The sequence below is a fragment of the Bufo bufo genome, chromosome 3 (assembly GCF_905171765.1).
Source record: "Bufo bufo chromosome 3, aBufBuf1.1, whole genome shotgun sequence".
NCBI classification, from domain to species: Eukaryota; Metazoa; Chordata; class Amphibia; order Anura; family Bufonidae; genus Bufo; species Bufo bufo.
Window position 1 is genome coordinate 453,020,173 of NC_053391.1, and position 22,621 is coordinate 453,042,793.

Here is a 22,621-nt window from a genome sequence, read left to right on the forward strand (position 1 = left end):
CGGGGGGACCTGTAACGGTCACGTCCACACACACACAGGGGGAAGGATAGTGACCACTGCGCTCCAACCTCTCCCCTGGCCCTGCCTACTTGCCTCACGAGTCCTGATGACAGGGGACAACTGGACGACAGTCCCTAACTTAGGATACGTGCAGGGAAGACAGACAAGACAAAATACGGAACATGAACGGACCGGGTCAGAACCAAGAGAGCTACGCAGTACAAAGGGTAAAGCAAAGAATGGTCAGGAGAAGCCGGGGTTTAAATACCAGGAGAGTAGAGAAGTACAAGAGGAGTCCAAAGAGAGTAGTCAGGTGGGAGCCGAGGTCACAATACCAGGATGGATGCGCAGTACAGGAGGAGCAGGCAAAGAATCGTCAGGGAACGGAATCAGGTGAGTATTCAGTAGTCCAACAAATAGCCAGGAACCTAGAAATTAACAGGCAACCTGTGGCTAGCAGGCTGCCTGTATTTATAGTGGAAAGTGAGGGTCATGTGACGTGGCCAGCGTCACATGACCGACAGACCAACCAGTTGAGCACCGAGTGATCAGCTCGGCGCTCAAGGCAGACTTAGGAGCAGGGAACCACCCAGCAGTAAAGCCGCCCTGGGAATGAGGTCAAACACAGATCCTCATTCCCAAAGCTAAGCAACAGTTTTGCGGGCAATGGTGGACCGAGTGCACCTTCGGAACCCCGTTACAGTACCCCCCCTTTTACGAGGGGCCACCGGACCCGAGACTTCAGGCGATGGCTTTTCAGGGTGTTCTAAATGAAATTTACGAACCAGTCTAGGAGCATGAGCCTCCCTGGCAGGTACCCAAGATCTCTCTTCAGGTCCATACCCCTTCCAGTGAATCAGGTACTGTAAGGAGTTAGGCACCTTCCTGACATCCACTATTTTAGACACGACATACTCGACAGCATCATTAACAAGATCCGGCGGAGGCGAGGCTTTCGATGGTACCACCGGTTCAAAATATTTTTTAAGTAGAGATTTATGGAACACATTATGAATGTGGAATGACTCGGGTAGCTCCAACCTAAATGATACCAGGTTAATCACCTCCGTGATCTTATATGGTCCAATAAAACGAGGCGCAAATTTTCTAGAAGCTACCTTAAGAGATAGATTCTTGGAGGACAACCATACTTTATCCCCAACCTGAAAGTTCACCCCCCTTGAATGTCTCCTATCGGCCTTGAGTTTTTGAGAACTTTGAGCCTTTTCTAGGTTCGATTGAACCCGGGCCCAAACTGTGCACAGTTCGGAGGAGAGTTTATCAGCTTCAGGGTTAGAGGAGAAGACGGACGACCCAGAATGAAAACGGGGATGAAAACGATGGTTACAAAAGAAAGGGGAGACCCCAGCAGAAGAATTGACACGGTTATTCAAAGCAAATTCAGCCAATGGAAGGAATTTGACCCATAATTGCTGGTCATCAGAAACATACAACCTCAGGAATTGTTCCACAGACTGATTAAGGCGTTCAGTCTGCCCATTACTCTAAGGATGGTAGGCGGAAGAAAAAGACAACGAAATTTTACATCTTTGACAGAAGGCCCTCCAGAATTTGGACACAAACTGCACACCCCTGTCCGAAACAATATTTTCCGGGATGCCATGTAAACGAACAATCTCTCTCACAAAAATAGATGCCAGGGTTTTAGCATTCGGAAGTTTAGACAGGGGAATGAAATGAACCATCTTGCTAAACCTATCGACCACTACCCATACCACAGTCTTACCCTCCACCAGTGGTAGGTCAGTTATAAAGTCCATCGAGATATGGGACCAGGGTCTACTGGGAATGGGTAGGGGTCATAGGTTACCAGCAGGGCGAGTCCTAGGTGTCTTAGACATGGCACAAACCTCACAGACTGACACGTAGGACTTGGCATCCCTAGTCAGAGTGGGCCACCAATAAGATCTAGAAACCAGATCCTTAGTGCCCTCAACACCCGGATGTCCACAAAAGGCAGAATCGTGACACTCACCCAACAGCTGGAGATGAAATTGTACGGGAACAAACAACTTATCTGTTGGGGTGGATGCCGGTGCCAGATGTTGTTCAGCCTTAATGCGAGCCGAGATATCCTGGGTTAGAGCCTCTAAGAAGATGCTTGCTGGTAGGATGGATTCAGGCGGCGTCTCAGTGGGTTGAAAAGCATGGAAGCTCCAAGATAATGCGTCTGCCTTCACATTTTTACTTCCCGGCCTGAACATAATGGAGAAATCAAAACGGGTAAAAAACAGAGCCCATCGGGCTTGTCGGGGATTCAACCTCTTAGCAGACTCGAGAAACATTAGGTTTTTATGATCAGTGACAACAGTTACTCGATGCATTGCCCCCTCCAAAAAATGTCTCCACTCCTCAAATGCCCATTTAATAGCCAGCAGCTCCCTATTCCCTATGTCGTAGTTTCTCTCCGTGGGAGAGAATTTCCTAGAGAAGAAGGCACACGGTCTCAGGTTAGTGAGGCTAGCAGGACCTTGTGAAAGGACTGCTCCTGCACCGTCCTCGGACGCATCCACCTCCACAATAAATGGTCTCTCCTGATCAGGCTGGATCAGAATGGGAGCGCTACGAAATGCCTTTTTTAATGTTTCAAATGAAGAAGTGGCCTTGGTAGACCAATTCTCCAAATCCGCCCCTTTCTTAGTAAGGTCGGTCAATGGCTTAGCAATTACAGAAAAATTCATGATAAATTTACGGTAGTAATTAGCGAAACCCAAAAACCGTTGTAAAGCCTTTAAGGATGAAGGCCTTACCCATTCCTTAATTGCTAAAACCTTACCAGGATCCATCTTAAAGGCGTGAGGAGTCAACACATGCCCTAGAAACAGTATCTCCTGCACATAAAAGACACATTTCTCTTGCTTAGCGGATAGCTGGTTCTCCCTCAACACCTCTAATACTTGTTTGACATGAGACACATGAGACTCGAAATCAGGAGAGAATATCAAAATGTCGTCAAGATAGACAATAATAAATTTACCTAAGAACTCCCTAAGAATATTGTTCATTAAGTTTTGGAACACAGCTGGGGCATTGCTGAGTCCAAAAGGCATCACCTGATATTCAAAGTGTCCTATCGGAGTATTGAACGCTGTCTACCATTCGTCTCCCTCCTTGATTCGGATTAGATTGTATGCCCCTTTCAGGTCAATCTTAGAAAACCAGGTTGCCCCCAAAACCTGGTTAAATAAATCCGGAATCAATGGGAGAGAGTATCTATTTTGGACAGTGATTTTATTTAATCCCCGGTAATCAATACAAGGCCTAAGACCACCATCTTTCTTTTTAACAAAGAAAAACCCTGCTGCCATAGGAGAGACATAAGGTCTAATATGCCCTTTAGCAAGGCTCTCCTTAATATAATCTTCCATAGCCTTGCGTTCGGGCCCTGAAAGATTATAAATTCGACCTTAAGGAAATTCTGCCCCCTCAATTAGCTCTATGGCGCAATCATAAGGTCTATGGGGGGTAGAACCTCTGGAGTAAGGGACGAGAACACATCAGAATATTCCTTAATAACGGAGGGTAATGTATTAGACCTTACTGAAACCCCAGCCTGGACCACGGACAAGCATGAGTCACACTTAGGTCCCCATTTCACCAACTCTCCTTTGGACCAATCAATTGTGGGTTTATGTAAACGGAGCCAAGGCAACCCTAGTACCACCTCAACCGGTAGGTTCTCCAGGACTAGGAGAGAACATCTCTCAGAGTGGCACACACCCACGGACAGAGAAATTTCAGAGGTACATGACCTCACCGTACCACCAATCAGGGGAGTAGCATCAAAAGCCATGACATGGATAGGTGTAGGTAAAGCAAACATTGGAATACCCAATTTACTAGCAAACTCAAAGTCAATAAAGCTGGCCGCTGAACCGGAATCAATAAAGGCCTTACCCGGCCACTTATTAACCCCCAGAGAAATTGTTATGGGTACCAAAAGCTTACCTTTAGAAAAATCAGGGTGTACCTGGTCTTTAGGTTGTCTTGCCTTAGGAGACTTGTCAGAGAGGACCCTCTTAGGACACTTGTTGATCCAATGGCCAGGATCTCCACAGTAGAAGCACTCTCCGTGTTTGCGACGAAGAATACCCCGGGTCATGCCAACCTGCATGGGTTCCTCGGTGGAGACCTAAGTGTTGTCCCTGGAAAAAGCCTCTGGCTGGACCACCATCTGAGAACAGAACTGTCGTTCTTGTCGTCTCTCTCTAACTCGTCTGTCAAGTCGGACAACTAGGGTCATCATCTCCTCTAAGGTCTCAGGAATTTGGTAATTGACTAATAGATCTTTTAAATTATCAGATAGACCAGATCTAAACTGACTCTTCAGGGCTGGCTCATTCCATCCTGAGGGGACACACCACCGTCTGAATTGGGTGCAATACTCCTCCACAGGGAGATGGCCCTGAACCAGTGCCCTAAGAGCCGTCTCGGCTACCAGGGCCCTGTCTGGTTCGTCATAGAGGGTACCCAGGGCCTTAAAAAAAGCCTCCACAGAAGTTAGACAACTGGTCCGAGGAGGTAACAAAAATGCCCAGTCCTGGGGATCACCTTGTAGTAGAGAAATGATAATCCCCACACGTTGGCTCTCGGGACCGGAGGACACGGGGCGCAAACGGAAGTAGAGTTTGCAATTCTCCTTAAAGGAGAGAAACCTCTTCCGGTCTCCAGAAAAGGGTTCTGGGAGCTTGATCTGGGGTTCAAAATGTGGACTGGAGGACAGAGGAGTGGAAGAACTTTGCCCTAACTCACAAGAACGGAGTTTCTCTCCTAGCTCCTGCACCCTCTGTGTCAAGTTAGGGACATGGTCAGTCAGGGTAGTAAGAGGATTCATGATACAGTGGTTATTGGGCCTGTTAATCTGTAACGGTCACGTCCACACACACACAGGGGGAAGGATAGTGACCACTGCGCTCCACCCTCACCCCTGCCTACTTGCCTCACAAGTCCTGATGACAGGGAACAACTGGACGCCAGTCCCTAACTTAGGATACGTGCAGGGAAGACAGACAAGACAAAATACGGAACATGAACGGACCGGGTCAGAACCAAGAGGGCTACGCAGTACAAAGGGTAAAGCAAAGAATGGTCAGGAGAAGCCGGGGTCAAATACCAGGAGAGTAGAGAAGTACAAGAGGAGTCCAAAGAGAGTAGTCAGGTGGGAGCCGAGGTCACAATACCAGGACGGATGCGCAGTACAGGAGGAGCAGGCAAAGAATCACCAGGGAACGGAATCAGGTGAGTATTCAGTAGTCCAACAAATAGCCAGGAACCTAGAAATTAACAGGCAACCTGTGGCTAGCAGGCTGCCTGTATTTATAGTGGGGAGTGAGGGTCATGTGACGTGGCCAGCGTCACATGACCGACAGACCAATCAGTTGAGCACCGAGTGATCAGCTCGGCGCTCAAGGCAGACTTAGGAGCAGGGAGCCACCCAGCAGTAAAGCCGCCCTGGGAATGAGGTCAAACACAGATCCTCATTCCCAAAGCTAAGCAACAGTTCAATGGGGGACCGAGTGCACCTTCGGAACCCTGTTACAGGATCAGACCAGAGGCAGCACACTATAGTGGGTCCAGTGAACACAGACGCCACCGTGAAGTGACTCTGTGTCACAGTCCCCACATCGGGAGGACCAAGCAAACATCCATAGACACTGTCAGTGTTAAATAATCATCAAACACACATGTGCCATGCCTGCAGTCACCGTCCATCAATGTTCTGTCAGGGAAACTCGCTGTCACAGAACGCGTATGATGCCAAGTCCCACCCTGCCCATATCTCCGGGCAGGGTGGGACTTGGCATCATACGCGTTCTGTGACAGCGAGTTTCCCTGACAGAACATGGATGGACGGTGACTGAAGGCATGGCACATGTGTGTTTGATGATTATTTAACACTGACAGTGTCTATGGATGTTTGCTTGGTCCTCCCGATGTGGGGACTGTGACACAGAGTCACTTCACGGTGGCGTCTGTGTTCACTGGACCCACTATGGTGTGCTGCCACTGGTCTGGTCCCCCCGGCGGAGGCCTCACATATATTGAGAACAGGTGTGAAAGTTCATACTGTGCGGACCTGTAGATTGACAATTTTAAGGATATAATTATGGGGATGAGGTGGCTAAGGGTGACAGTGGCGTTAGCCACTAGCCTGGTTCATACCGCTGGACCCCCTTTGTTATGGATGAGTAACTAGGAAATCAATAGTGTAACAGGTCCGTTGCTATATGCATGAGTGTCAGGTGACTGGTCACATGATTGCCGTGCCTGTTTGACTATGCCCGCCTAGCTTTGGGAGTGAGCATGCTCGGTCCGTGTGTGATGCCGAGCCGCCATATTGACATTGGGCCGTTGGTTGCTGTATGCCATAGACAGTCTCCCTCCCGCGCCTGCGCAGTGTCGAGTTCCGGACGCCAAGTGAGTCCTGCGGTCTCCAGAGACATAGGAAATATCCAGAAGTAAATTAATTTTTAATTAACACTATTATGTACACCTGCAAGAGATAATCAATTGATTATTTTTATGCACTATAACTGTACAGTCGTGGCCAAAAGTTTTGAGAATTACACAAATATTAGTTTTCACAAAGTTTGCTGCTAAACTGCTTTTAGATCTGTTTCAGTTGTTTCTGTGATGTAGTGAAATATAATTACATGCACTTCATACATTTCAAAGGCTTTTATCGACAATTATATGACATTTATGCAAAGAGTCAGTATTTGCAGTGTTGGCCCTTCTTTTTCAGGACCTCTGCAATTCGACTGGGCATGCTCTCAATCAACTTCTGGGCCAATTCCTGACTGATAGCAACCCATTCTTTCATAATCACTTCTTGGAGTTTGTCAGAATTAGTGGGTTTTTGTTTGTCCACCCGCCTCTTGAGGATTGACCAAAAGTTCTCAATGGGATTAAGATCTGGGGAGTTTCCAGGCCATGGACCCAAAATGTCAACGTTTTGGTCCCCGAGCCACTTAGTTATCACTTTTGCCTTATGGCACGGTGCTCCATCGTGCTGGAAAATGCATTGTTCTTCACCAAACTGTTGTTGGATTGTTGGAAGAAGTTGCCGTTGGAGGGTGTTTTGGTACCATTCTTTATTCATGGCTGTGTTTTTGGGCAAAATTGTGAGTGAGCCCACTCCCTTGGATGAGAAGCAACCCCACACATGAATGGTCTCAGGATGCTTTACTGTTGCCATGACAGAGGACTGATGGTAGCGCTCACCTTTTTTTATCCGGACAAGCCTTTTTCCAGATGCCCCAAACAATCGGAAAGAGGCTTCATCGGAGAATATGACTTTGCCCCAGTCCTTAGCAATCCATTCACCATACTTTCTGCAGAAGATCAATCTGTCCCTGATGTTTTTTTGGAGAGAAGTGGCTTCTTTGCTGCCCTTCTTTACACCAGGCCATCTTCCAAAAGTCTTCGCCTCACTGTGCGTGCAGATGCGCTCACACCTGCCTGCTGCCATTCCTGAGCAAGCTCTGCACTGGTGGCACTCCGATCCCGCAGCTGAATCCTCTTTAGGAGACGATCCTGGCACTTGCTGGACTTTCTTGGATGCCCTGAAGCCTTCTTAACAAGAATTTAACCTCTTTCCTTGAAGTTCTTGATGATCCTATAAATTGTTGATTGAGGTGCAATCTTAGTAGCCACGATATCCTTTCCTGTGAAGCCATTTTTATGCCACGCAATGATGGCTGCACGCGTTTCTTTGCAGGTCACCATGGTTAACAATGGAAGAACAATGATTTCAAGCATCACCCTCCTTTTAACATGTCAAGTCTGCCATTTTAACCCAATCAGCCTGACATAATGATCTCCAGCCTTGTGCTCGTCAACATTCTCACCTGAGTTAACAAGACGATTACTGAAATGATCTCAGCAGGTCCTTTAATGACAGCAATGAAATGCAGTGGAAAGTTTTTTTTGGGATTAAGTTAATTTTCATGGCAAAGAGGACTATGCAATTCATCTGATCACTCTTCATAACATTCTGGAGTATATGCAAATTGCTATTATAAAAACTTAAGCAGCAACTTTTCCAATTTCCAATATTTATGTAATTCTCAAAACTTTTGGCCACGACTGTATGTATCGATGATCAATATTTGTGACACTTGGCACTGTTTTGCTATCTTTTGTTGTGTGGCTATACTTCTTAGATTATAATCATGTACAGTCGAGATTCACAGATTTTAGTAATGTTTATGTATTAATTGGAAGATAACCATGTAATCACATTTTGTTAAATCTGTATGCTTTATAAGCACCTGAGTTTGCACTGAGTATTATGGCTTGACAAAGGCTCCATAGAGAGAGCTGAAACATTGCTGTCCACACATGGGTGAATAAAATACCCTTTGTTTTTCACGGATATCTGTGTGCTGCCTTGGATTCTTTTTTTTTTATAGATATGAGATAGATAGATATATAGATAGATAACATAGTAATATAGTATATAAGGCTGAAAAAAGAGATCTGTCCATCAAGTTCAGCCTTTTATCCTGCAAGTAGATCCAGAGGAAGACAAAAAATAGAAGATAGATAGAGATAGAAGATAGATAGAGATAGATAGACAGACAGCCACACAGATAAGCAGGCAACTTCTACCAGTTTAGTTTGATTCTATCCATACAGTCAGCATCGTTGATGTTCTTTGAGCAGATGATTTTTTACAGGGCTCCTTCACCCATCTTTACAGCTTCTCTGATTGTAACAGCAATGAGAAAATCCTTGGAAGGGTTAACCGTGTTCAGGAAGAATGAACTTTCTACAGCTCTGAAGCAATGGTAGCTAATGAAGCAGCATCCTGCATAGCACTGGCATGGTGAAGTCCTGCATTTCCCCTTATGAGGAGATGATAGGATTCAACCTTTCCAGCACCAATAACTGATTTTTTCAGGGATATGGTGCTGGTGGATTTAACCCTTCCACTCCCATGCCAGCTTACAGTGGAGGGAGCCAGACTTCAGATTGTCTGTTGGAAGTGAAAGTTTAATTTGGAAATAGGTGTTCTTTCCCCCTGTGCCTTGTGGGTTTCATTGCTTTTGCATCACAAACTGCAATGTAAAATCCAGTGTGCATATACCAGTATAAGTGAGGCAGGGCGGGCTGCGTTACTTCAAGCTGAGTCTAATTACAATAAAAGTGCAGATCTTTTCTCCAGACACAGCTAGCACTACTGGTCGGAGGAGCCTGCCTTGTTCCGTCACCTGGAATCATTTCCATCAACGCAGAGCATTGCTCCAAAGTAGCCTGCTATTCTACTGTACTGCGAAGAGGAGGAAGAATCCCCCACTTTGGAGATTTTATGTGCAGTACTATCCTTTTTACTGTCTTGCGTCTGGTTGCACCCACCACAGTCATGCCTGCTAAGCTCCTTGTGCTTTTCCTCTTATTATCAGTTCTCCAAGCCTGGTAAGTCATCATGGAAATGTATTGAGATGCTGTGCTTTGTGGTGATGATGGTATTGCACTGCTAGAGAAACACTTGTCTGTTCCCTTTCCCTGCTGTTTCCCCACATTTACACCATTCCTCATCCAGAGCCTCCTGATGAAAGTGATTGATTGCTCTCCTATTAGGGAGGAAATGAAGCTGAGACGACTGATAGTACAGCTGCCCTGATGCTGTGTCTCTAACAGGAAAGTTCTCCTAGATTAGCGCATAAAATAGATTTGCTTCCAACAAGGATCACAGGAGAAATATTCATGGATGGCTAGAAAGACTGACATTCAGTTCTGTTTGTATCCTCCCATGCATGCAAAATGTCAAGATCCTGCCTTTCCAGAAGTAAAGAAACTGAAATTCACATGTATGTATTTCATGGTGCTGATGGAGAATGGCAGGACTTCTCCATCCCTCATTAAAACTACGGATTATAGGTCCTCTTCACACCTGATACCTGAAGAGCAGCAAGATGCTTCCCTTCCTGGAACAGTGGTGACAACAGTCCTCTGTCGTTGGAAGGGTTAATCTTGTTCCAGAAGAATGAACTTCTACAGCTCAGAAAGCAATGGTAGATAATGAGGCAGCATCGTGCCCAGCGCTGGCATGGTGAGGTCCTGTATTTCCCCTTATGAGAAGATGATGGGATTCAACATTTACAGCCACAAGAACTGATGTTTTTTTTTGTATTCTAGATAGCTTTGGCTTGTGAACTGAACGGAGCCGTCAGACTCATGACCATTATGCAGTGTTGTACCTCTCCGAATGTTTCCTAGACTGTCATCTGTTGGAATATGTAGATTTCAGTCTCAGGATTGTCATCCCCTGGGATTTACGTCCGTCAACTTCTGTTCACACAGTATCCAGTCATGGCTCTCGTATTCCATCACTCCGCCTCGATTCTTAAGGATCCTTCGCCCAACTGCAAATACAGCGAGTACTGAATGACGGAGTCAAATGAGCTGCAACCTGAGTCTGAGTCTCTTTCCACGGCACATGCAGATTGTACTTATTGACTGCGTTTTCTCCTGCTATTGGGATGCTCTTTTCAGAGATTCAACCTTGCTGGATAAGTGCACATGTTGCCATTAGATTCCTCGGATGCAGGAATATGGTGCTGGTGGATTTAAACCCTTACACTTCCATACCTGCTTACAGTGGAGGGAGTCAGACTTCATCGCCTGTTGGAAGTGAAGGTTTGATTTGGAAATAGGTGTTCTTCATCCCCTGTGCCTTGTGGGTTTCATTGCTTTCGGATCACAAACTGCAATCTAAAATCCATTGTGCATATAATAATAATATTAATAATCTTTATTTATATAGCACCAACATATTCCGCAGCGCTTTACAATCAGAGTCATCTACCAGTATAAGTGAATCAGGACGGGCTGCGTTACTTCAAGCTGAGTCTAATTACAATAAAAGTGCAGATCTCTTCTCCAGACACAGCTAGCACTACTGGTCGGAGGAGCCTGCCTTGTTGCTTCATCTGGAAGCATTTCCATCCTCGCAGAGCATTGCTCCAAACTAACCGGCTATTCTACTGTACTGCGAAGAGGAGGACGAAGCTGACGCTGTGGAGATTGTATGTGCATTGCTTGCCATCCTTATTACTCGATCGCACCTGGTTGCACCCACCACAGTCATGCCTGCTAAGCTCCTTGTGCTTTTCCTCTTATTGTCAGTTTTCCAAGTCTGGTAAGTCATCATGGAAATGTATTGAGATGCTGTGCTTTGTGGTGATGATGGTGTTGCACTGCTAGAGAAACACTTGTCTGTTCCCTTTCCCTGCTGTTTCCCCACATTTACACCATTCCTCATCCAGAGCCTCCTTGACGAAAGTGATTGATTGTTCTCATATTAGGGAGGAAATGAAGCTGAGACGACTGATAGTACAGCTGCCCTGATGCTGTGTCTCTAACGGGAAAGTTCTCCTAGATTAGTGCAGAACGCATTCGCTACCAGCAAGGAGCAAAACAGATTTATTCAATCAATGCCTTTTATGTGCCTAGTATAGCAGCACATCCGTGACACCTACCTGTTGCAGCATTGCCTTCTCCTTCAATATATTACTGTCATATTAGGTTGTGTCCTGTGTTCTCCTACGTTGCGATACTGACTTAAACTACTGAATAATGATATTTGCCTTGTGTTGCAAGATCAGCCAGTGTTAAGTGGATACAGCCATGGCAATTACAGTTTTAATATCTGGGACTGCTTGAGTTTTACACTTGTCTTTATGATTCCTGAGCGTTTTACAGCGCGTTCCTACGCGCTGCAAAACACTCAACAGGCAAAAAACAATGTTTCCCTATGGGCATGGTTCTCACCTGAGCGTTTTACAGCGCGTACGAACGCGCTGTAAAACGCCCTAAGCCCCAAGAAGTACAGGAGCTTCTTTGGGGCGTATTGTGGCAGTATTTCATTGGATTATTCACACTACGCGCGTTTCCAAAATACAAAAACGCCCCAAAATACGCCTCAAAAACACCCGATAAAAACGCCTGTAAACAGCGCATATTGAATACGCTCAGGTGTGAACCCAGCAAGTGTTCAATAAGTGAGAACTCTCCGACTGTGTCCAGTAAAAAAAAAAAAAACATGGAGCAATTGAGATGGAAAGCAGGATAGTGGGTACAGGGGGGGATCCAACTGGGCACTGTGTACTGAAAAACGGCCATAAGACTACTTGACGTACTTTTTCCCCTTGAAAACTGGACTGACAATATGACTGAATGTGAAGAATGCCCTAGAGGTCTAGTGTCTCGGTATTGCTGACTCTTAGACTCCAATAAATTTTTCCTGTAAGGACCATGAAAGGCATATTAATTCTTTAGCATACACTGGTTCCAACTCAGCTCTGTTACATGTAATTGTGCCTAAGAGCATTGTAAATGTGATGGTCTATCCTTGCTCTTGTCAAATGTGCAGCTTCCACATTGGCCTCTAAAATATTTTTGGAAAATATTTGTAGTGTTGCAAGATTTGCATTATTATTATTAATATACATTATTAAAGAGTTGTTTACAAACATATAAAAAATTTATAATAACTGTTTTTCACTTTGCCAAGTATAAATGAGCTCTATGAAGGCCAAAAAACAAGACAAAAACCAAGCTACAGTCTCATCACAGCTGTAAGTTTTACTATTCCCATAGGTATATAGACAGATTAAAAATAGCAGGAACAACATTTTTTTTTCTATTTCAATGGATCCAATATTCTGCTAGCTTGTGTTAATAGGTCTTGACATGGACATATTCTAATGGAGGTATTTGGCTTCTGATTTATGACGGTATCACATTTTATTCAATAAACCATTTACCTAGCTTAAAAAAGTAAAACTATTGTACCTGCAATAGCTTGCCATGTTCAGAAAGTCTACCTATTTATTTGAAATTAATTTAATTTGGAATTTATTTTACTGAAACTCCTACCTTGTTTGAATTGTATTACTGCAGCTCCAGGAAAATTGAAGATGATGAATATGAAGACTTAACATTCAACCAAAAATGGGTGCTTTCTCCAAAAACACAAGACACAGATGTCACACTGATCCTGAACAAGTTGATGAAAGAATATGATAAGAAACTGAGACCTGATATCGGAGGTGAGATTTATTTCATATTATGTTACAGCATCAATATGGATAGCTAAGGGTGCAGTGAATAGATGCTGCTTCTAACAATCTATCTACACCTATGTTTGTATCTGTCTATTAGCAGAGAGAATCCGCACTTGGCTAGGGTTCTAAGCTCTACTAAAGAACATGTATTCACGAGTGGGCTGGAGTAATGAACATTCACAACAATTAGCAAAATAACATACATTACAAATATCAAGTTATTAACACATGGTTATACTTGTATGTACAGAGCTAGGCATATATTTAAATAATAATATATTGAAAATCATAGTAATGGAATTAAGTTATATTAACCTTGAGGATGTTTCGTTTTTGAGGTTTCATTTTTGACTCCCTGCCTTTCTGGAACCATATTTATTTATTTATTTATTTTCTGTTCACAAAGCCATATGAGGGCTTGTTTTTTTTGTGGGACAAGTTGTACTTTCTAATGGCAATACTGTACTTTGGAATTTGGAATTTGAAAATAGCACAATTCTTCCATAGTTTTTCCGCCATTCCCTATGCAGTAAAAGTCACATGTTACCATCATTCTCATGGTCAGTATGCTTACAATGATACCACATGGTGTGTATTTAATACAAAAAAAAACTTTGTAAAAAATATACTTTCTTTTCATTACCATATTTTCATCCCAAAAACCTTTTTTATGGTTATTAATATGGATTATTAATATATCGTTTGTCAAGTTAGTGCAAGTGCCAGTTGTAGTTCACAATTATTTTTTTAGTTAGGTTTATGGAGCTGTGTGAGGCACATTTTTTGTTGTGTTATCTGTAGTTTTTGTGGATATCATTTTGGCATGTGTATGACTTTTTTATTACATTTTTGGGGAGAGGTGACGCAATGAAAAAAATTGTGAATTGACCATTTTGATTTTTTTCCATTCACCATATCTGATGAATATTTTTATATATTTTTTAAAACTTTATTACTTTCTTTTTTTACTTTTTAAAGTCACCCAAAATGACAAAATAATTATAAACAATTATTAGATTGCCACTCCTATTCAGTAATGAAAATAGAACCGTTACTCAATATAGAATTTAGTATACCTCAATGCAGTGCTGCCTCCTACATCCCTGTATTGGAATATACCTGTGATAGGCTGAAGCAGCCTGGACGCTCTCATGCCTATCATTTCCAGGCAACAGCTTCCCCAGTCCAAGTGAGTGGAAGCTGTTACTGGCATGGGAACGCATCGCTCACGCCTTTTCCCCACTCAAATACCATAGTCACAAATGACTGCTGTATGAAACTGAGTGAGTGTCTGCTGTATGAAACTGTTGAAACCTGGCGGCTATGGCACCTGCTCTGCTTGCAAATGGGCAGCATATTTAAAGTGATGAGTTCTGTCATTCATGTAGCATAGTTAAAGGGGTTGTCTCACTTCAGCAACTGCCATTTATCATGTAGAGAAAGTTAACAAGGCACTTACTAATGTATTGTGATTGTCCATACTGTTTCCTGTGCTGGTTTGATTCATTTTTCCATCACATTATACACTGCTCGTATCCAGGAGTTATGACCACCCTGCTTGCACACTATAGGTAAAAGAGGTATCATATGTGCCCTCCTACAGTCCCAGCTACCAGAGAGCCAAGTGCCTTTTCCTATAGTGCGTAAGCATGGCGACCGCTGCTGGATAGGAGAGCGGTCGTAACCCCTTGATGCGAGCGGTGTATAATGTAATGGGAAAAATGAATCAAGCCAGCAAAGAAGGCAATATGGACAATCACAATACATTAGTAAGTGCCTTGTATTAACTTTCTCTACATAAGAAATACTATTGCTGAAGTGAGACAACCTCTTTAAGGAGGTTCTCTGGGAAATATAAGAATGAAAATACTGAAAAAACATGTTATTACAAAAAAAACTCTTAAATGCCTTTACTTATTTATTATGGGTCGTTTAGTCTAGGGGACAATCAGTGGAGGAGCTAAAATGGCAGCTCTTGGATTTATGATCATAAAATCCGTCCTTCACGTGACACTGCAGGACGACCGATGTGAGAAAGCAGAGCACAGAGCCCTATGTAAAGTCTGCCAGTATCAGCACTGTGCAGCTGTCTATTATGTGCATATGACTGCTGAGATAACTGCCCTGCTGTACTTCAGAAAGGAGTTTACCTCATCCAGTACTGGCAGGCTGAAGTGTTTTCTAATGATGCTCCTCCCCACAGCAGCGCGTCTGCTCCTCATTCCTACCTTTCAGTCTCGGGGTACTGGATGAGGTAAACTCCTCTCTGAAGTACAGGGACACAGCGGGGCCGTTATCTTAGCTGTCATCTGCACATAATATAGAGCCTCACAGTGCTGAGACCAGCAGACGTTTCTCACACCGGTCCTCCTGCAGTGTCACGTAAAGGACGGTTTTTATGATCATAAATCTAAGAGCCACCATTTTAGTTCCTTCACGGATTGTCCCCTAGACTAAATGAGCCATTCTAAATAATTAAAGGCATTTAAGGAGTTTATTTATAATAACATGTTTTTTTTTTTTACAGTATTTAATTTTTTTTCTTTCCCGGAGAACCCCTTTAAGCTCTAAGGAGTGTAAAAAAGTGGGGTACTTGGAAAAGCTTATGGTTGACCATTGGTAAATCTCTTCTTGCCTTTTTCTATACAATCATGTTATAGGGAATGATAAGGAACAGTTACTTTTTTAGTAGATTAAACGTAGAGAAATATGTATGAATGAATATGTTGATGCATGTAGCTGGAATCATAAATATGCATGTCCCTTATTAAAGCATGCATCATCATCTTATGATATGTGTGGATGAAAATTAGCATTCGCCACTCTTAAATTTTGTAGAATGTTAATTTGTTTTTATAATGTTTTCAAAGCTGCACTGATATTACATTAACAGATATACCGCTCATATTTATATGTTATCCTAGCATTCGATGCAAGGGATACTTTCAATACATTATGCACTCATAAAGTGTTAAAATCCCATGTTTAACAGTTATAATATAGTAGTACCCAAGCTCACACCGAATACAGTTGGTGACTGCACTAAGCCGTAGCTCTGCATGCTTTCTCAAAGTAAAGAGACACAACAGGTTAATAGTTGGTGGCAGAATTATTCACTGAAAATATTAGATGATAAATTAACTGAGAAAGACTCTTCCTTAGTGATGAAGAAAAGAAGGGTCTTTGCGTGTATCCATCCTCCACTGTCACATAATGTGACTGACATCACTCTGAATAGCCTTAGACACTAATATGTGCAAAGTAGAGTTTTGGGCTACTAAAATAATACATTTGGTCTGACCTATTTTGAATGTACAGTCGTGGCCAAAAGTTTTGAGAATAACATAAATATTGGAAATTGGAAAAGTTGCTGCTTAAGTTTTTATAATAGCAATTAGCATATACTCCAGAATGTTATGAAGGTCCTGCTGAGATCATTTCAGTAATCGTCTTGTTAACTCAGGTGAGAATGTTGATGAGCACAAGGCTGGAGATCATTATGTCAGGCTGACTGGGTTAAAATGGCAGACTTGACATGTTAAAAGGAGGGTGATGCTTGAAATCATTGTTCTTCCATTGTTAACCATGGTGACCTGCAAAGAAACGCGTGCAGCCATCATTGCGTTGCATAAAAATGGCTTCACAGGCAAGGATATTGTGGCTACTAAGGCTACTTTCACACTAGCGTTCAGGGCTCCGCTTGTGAGCTCCGTTTGAAGGGGCTCACAAGCGGCCCCGAACGCATCCATACTGCCCTAATGCATTCTGAGTGGACGCGGATCCGCTCAGAATGCATCAGTCTGGCAGCCCCCGGCTCCGCTCAGCAAGCGGACACCCGAATGCTGCTTGCAGCGTTCGGGTGTCCACCTGGCCGTGCAGAGGCAAACGGATACGTCCAGACTTACAATGTAAGTCAATGGGGACGGATCCGTTTGAAGATGACACAATATGGCTCAATCTTCAAACAGATCCGTCCCCCATTGACTTTCAATGTAAAGTCTGGACGGATCCGTCTGAACTACTTTCACACTTAGAATTTCTTCTAAGCTATAATGCAGACGGATCCATTCTGAACGGATCCAAACGTCTGCATTATAGGAGCGGATCCGTCTGTGCAGACAGCAGACGGATCCGCTCTGAACGCTAGTGTGAAAGTAGCCTAAGATTGCACCTCAATCAACAATTTATAGGATCATCAAGAACTTCAAGAAAAGAGTTTCAATTCTTGTTAAGAAGGCTTCAGGGCGTCCAAGAAAGTCCAGCAATCGCCAGGATCGTCTCCTAAAGAGGATTCAGCTGCGGGATCGGAGTGCCACCAGTGCAGAGCTTGCTCAGGAATGGCAGCAGGCAGGTGTGAGCGCATCTGCACGCACAGTGAGGCGAAGACTTTTGGAAGATGGCCTGGTGTCAAGAAGGTCAGCAAAGAAGCCACTTCTCTCCAAAAAAAACATCATGGACAGATTGATCTTCTGCAGAAAGTATGGTGAATGGACTGCTGAGGACTGGGGCATAGTCATATTCTCAGATGAAGTCTCTTTCCGATTGTTTGGGGCATCTGGAAAAAGGCTTTTCCGGAGAAGAAAAGGTGAGCGCTACCATCAGTCCTGTGTCATGCCAACAGTAAAAAATCCTGAGACCATTCATGTGTGGGGTTGCTTCTCATCCAAGGGAGTGGGCTCACTCACAATTTTGCCCAAAAACACAGCCATGAATAAAGAATGGTACCAAAACACCCTCCAACAGCAACTTCTTCCAACAAACCAACAACAGTTTGGTGAAGAACAATGCATTTTCCAGCACGATGGAGCACCGTGCCATAAGGCAAAAGTGATAACTAAGTGGCTCGGGGACCAAAACGTTGACATTTTGGGTCCATGGCCTGGAAACTCCCCAGATCTTAATCCCATTGAGAACTTGTGGTCAATCCTCAAGAGGCGGGTGGACAAACAAAAACCCACTAATTCTGACAAACTCCAAGAAGTGATTATGAAAGAATGGGTTGCTATCAGTCAGGAATTGGCCCAGAAGTTGATTGAGAGCATGCCCAGTCGAATTGCAGAGGTCCTGAAAAAGAAGGGCCAACAATGCAAATACTGACTCTTTGCATAAATGTCATGTAATTGTCGATAAAAGCCTTTGAAACGTATGAAGTGCGTGTAATTATATTTCACTACATCACAGAAACAACTGAAACAAAGATCTAAAAGCAGTTTAGCAGCAAACTTTGTGAAAACTAATATTTGTGTCATTCTCAAAACTTTTGGTAACGACTGTATACTTCTCATCTTCTTGTATAATGCAGTTCTCTGTGACATATTTCAGACTTATTGTATTGTATCTCAGAACTAAGTCAAAGTGTTTACATTTTAAAGTAATAGTAATACATTCAGTGTGCTATTTATTGATAATAAGTAGGTGTGCAGGCAGGTGATTAATGGAAATGCGTTATCAAAAAATGACATTGTTCAACCCATTTCTAACATTACGATTTCCCATTTTTGCATTTCCCAGCACCATAACTTTTTTATTTTTCCGTTCAAATAGCCGTATGAGGGCTTATTTTTTGCAGGACAAGTTGCTCTTTCTAATGCCACCCTTTAATATTGCATAGGATGTTGTGGGAAGTGGTAAAAAAAAATCCAAATGGGGTGGAATTGGGGAAAAAAAGGCAATTCTGCCACAGCTTTACGATTTTTTTTTTTTTTTTTTTACGGAGTTCAGTATGTGGTAAAACTGACTTGTGCTGTTCATTCTACAGGTCAGTCAGGATCTGGCGATACCACATATGTATATTTGAATTATTTTTTATAGTTAAGTCTACGAAGATGTGTGTGGATGTTTTTTTGCGGAACAATCTGTAGTTTTTGATAATAGTAGTTTTTGATAGTTTTTTAGGGGGATAGTGATGAAAATACACTAAATGGGCCATTTAAATTTTTTTATGTTACGCCATTCACCCTATGCGATAACTTTTTTTATATTTTAATTAGAGATGAGCGAATTTTTAAATAAATTCGATTCGCCAGTTTGCAGAATTTTTCCAGAAAAATGAGGTTCGATCTGAATAATTTTGCTGTGAATTACGTTAAAAAACTGCTATTTCCTGGCTGAAGAGAGCCTTTATATTGGTGTAGAACACAGTGCCTTGTAGTAACACGCATAGGGAGTCTGCTTTGGTAGTGAAATACTGTGAGTCCATATGACATGCAGATGACAGGCTTCACTCTTAGAATCACTGCACACTTCACTTATTTGGGCAGTCACTGGGCCAAAACTGACAAAATAACTAAAGTATCAACTCAGCCTTACAGGTCGATTTTACTGTCAAGAAGAAGTGCACTCCTTTTACACCGTCGTCAGCTGATTCTACATAGATGTCTACAGAACCTGTTCTATTAAACGCTTATACAAGTAGAGCCCCCCAACAGAGCGGAGAGGGTGTCTGCAGTAAGTTTGTGTTTCCACCATTCTCTGATCCTTAAGAACAATTACCCAGCAAAAAACAGATCCTGTCTGTGGAGCATACGCCTTCACTCGGTCAGCATTTGCTCAAACTCCATCAGTATTGCTAAAGGCAAAAAAAAAAACGGAGTGGATCTAAAACAGAGATGACACGTGAATAGAATATTTGCATGTCTTCTGTGTTTTGTACCCACTCCTGCTTTTGGCTACCAAACCATAAGCCAATTGTAACATAGTAACATAGTACATGAGGCCGAAAAAAGACATTTGTCCATCCAGTTCGGCCTGTCATCCTGCAAGTTGATCCAGAGATAGGCAAAAAAAAAAAAGACTGTGAGGTAGAAGCCAATTTTCCCCACTTTAGGGGAATAAAGAATTCCTTCCCGACTCCAATCAGGCAATCAGACTAACTCCCTGGATCAATGACCCCTCTCTAGTAGCTATAGCCTGTAATATTATTACACTCCAGAAATACATCCAGGCCCCTCTTGAATTCCTTTATTGTACTCACCATCACCACCTCCTCAGGCAGAGAGTTCCAAAGTCTCACTGCTCTTACCGTAAAGAATCCTTTTCTATGTTTGTGTACAAACCTTCTTTCCTCCAGACGCAGAGGATGTCCCCTCGTCACAGTCACAGTCCAGGGGATAAATAGATGATGGGATAGATCTCTGTACTGACCCTTGATATATTTATACATACAGGGAGTGCAGAATTATTAGGCAAGTTGTATTTTTGATTAGTAGTTTAAGGCTGACATGTCAGCCTGCATTTGTGGGAGGGGCGTAGGCGCTCTTAAAAGGAGGCACGCCCTCTCCTCATGTGCGGGCGTTTTCGGTGCCTTCCCGCCTTAACGTCACGCCCCGTACTGCTGGGCTGCTCACCAGGTAAGTTACCGAGGGTCCCGATGCTCGCCGCTCGTTCCTGTTGCAAGGGTAAGTTAGCTACTATCCTCCCGATCCCCCTTCCCGGCGTACGTCTCCCCCTCCACCCGGTTCACCGCTACCCACCTTCCACAACAGGCGGTGCGGCCGGCTCGATACAGGCTTCCAGCGCCGGCCGAGGCAAGCCACGTGCGACGCCGGGCAGCGCCTCCGTTGCCTTGGCAACGAAGCCCGCGTCTCTGTCCAAGCTCCCTCCCTGGGCTCCGGGCGTCACAGCAACCTCCCGCTTGTTGATTCCAGGACCTGTCTTCCGGGGGTGGGTCCGTCCAGACCCAGGGCCGCCGCTTTCCACTCGGTCACAGCTGCCGGCCGGCGGCCGGCAGTTGTCCATTTTCAATAAAGTTCAAAAAAAAAAAAAAAAAAAAAAAACTCGGTCCCACACTTACAGGCATATGGCGCAATCATGGGCTACTACCACCCCTCTGATCCAGGTTCTGCCACCACGGGCGGGTCCGTCCAGACCCGGGGGTGCCGCTCCTCATTCCGGCGCAGCCGCTGGCTGGCGGCCGGCTGCTGTCAATTTAAAAAAAAAAAAAAAAAAAAAAAGGCCCCTCTACGAATGCACGCTGCACACGGGAGCGGCGCAATTCCAATCCACACTCTTCTCAAACACATACAGGAGCAATCCAGCTCATAGCAACTGCTACAGGGTCCCCACGTGCCCTCCTCTGTCATCCGGAGCCACTGTCAGCTGGCGCAGGGAACCTTCCCCGCCCCCTTCCTCCCCGCATTCACTCCCTTGCTTCTGTCCACCTCAAAAAAAAAAAAAAAAAAAAAAAGTGTTTATGTGTGTCTGTGCGTGCGCACGCATGCACGTGTATATATATATATGTGCATATGTATGTGCATATGAATAGATACGTTTCTACACTTTCACGCTCCAGAGACAAGTCACCCCACAGGTCATCCCTTCACACAGCACGTTCAGCAAATTCCCGCGACCCTCCACGTCAGGTCCCCACCGCAGGGCATCCGCAGCCCGCCAGAGCATTTTGTTAGATCACAGGGACGTATAGGGATCCCTGGGTCATGGGTCGGTAAATGGCGCAGTCTTTGGACTACTCCGGGCCCTCCCCCCCCCCCACCTGGCTGTTGTTGCAGACCCTGGGTTTCGGCCGTGCTAGCCATTTTTCGTCTGCCAAGGGTTTTCAGACAAATTCCGCCCGTATCGACCACCGCCTGTTCCACTCTGCCACATCTGCGGACGTTTCGGTAAATACTTATTTTCAGTCACCGTTCTGTCACCAGTCACACGGCGGGTTTGCTTCCATGTCATCCCACCATGTTCATTGCCGGGTTTTCTGCATGTTTCACGTATGTCATTTCATGCTTCACATGTCTGTGGCCTGTTCCGTGTCAGGCTTACGCATTATTCTTTACCACTTGTTGCCCATATCGCCACGGGCTTACGTTTTCCCAGACCTTCGGTTGCCAGTCACGCTTCAGGCTTACGTATCATTTGCCGTCAGTGCCGGTTCCAGGGTTACGTTTCTATTATATCATGTCTGTTCCCTGTTACGTTTCAGGCTGGCTTTTTTCTTTTCTGTTGCCAGTTACGTTTCTGGCTTACGTTTCTCACCTATCATGTCTGCTGCCTGTTACGTTTCAGGCTTACGTTTTTCTTTCTGTTGCCAGTTACGTTTCTGGCCTACGTTTCTTATCTATCATGTCTGCTGCCTGCTACGTCTCAGGCTTACCTCTTTCTTTTCTGTTGCCAGTTACGTTTCTGACTTACGTTTCTAAATGTATCATGTTGCCTGTCACGCTTCAGGCTTACGTTTTTCTTTCATTCTTGTCGCCCGTTACGCTTCAGGCTTACGTATCCACTGTACCACGTCTGTTGCCTGTCACGTTTGTCAGGCTTACGTTTCTCTTATGTTTTTATTCCCCGTTACGCTTCAGGTTTACGTTTTTCATCCATTACCGGTCACAGGCCAGGTTCATGCTGTTAATCACTATTCTTTGTCGCTATCATTTTTTATTCCAGATTCGATCAATATTATTTTCTACAGTACGATCCCAGTTTTGGTGTGCTTTTTCCAAAAAAAAAAAAAAAAAGGGTTAGTGTTGCAGACCCTGGGTACTCTGCCGTTAATCTTCATCCAAGGATCCATGCATCCT

At 44.0% G+C, this 22,621-nt stretch overlaps 1 protein-coding gene across 3 annotated transcripts in view; it reads left to right on the forward strand.

Moving 5' to 3' along the window:
* The first annotated feature begins 9,388 nt into the window (after positions 1-9,388).
* Positions 9,389-22,621, forward strand: part of GABRG3 (gamma-aminobutyric acid type A receptor subunit gamma3) — a 1,146,914-nt gene continuing 1,133,681 nt past the window's right edge. For 2 of the 3 annotated variants that reach the window (XM_040425132.1, XM_040425130.1), the window contains exons 1-2: positions 9,389-9,441; positions 12,931-13,079. In XM_040425132.1, coding sequence (XP_040281066.1) covers positions 9,389-9,441; positions 12,931-13,079 — 202 coding nt within the window. Of the gene's footprint in view, positions 9,442-11,114; positions 11,168-12,930; positions 13,080-22,621 lie in introns of those variants that run through there. The other variant, XM_040425131.1, reaches the window with a different exon arrangement.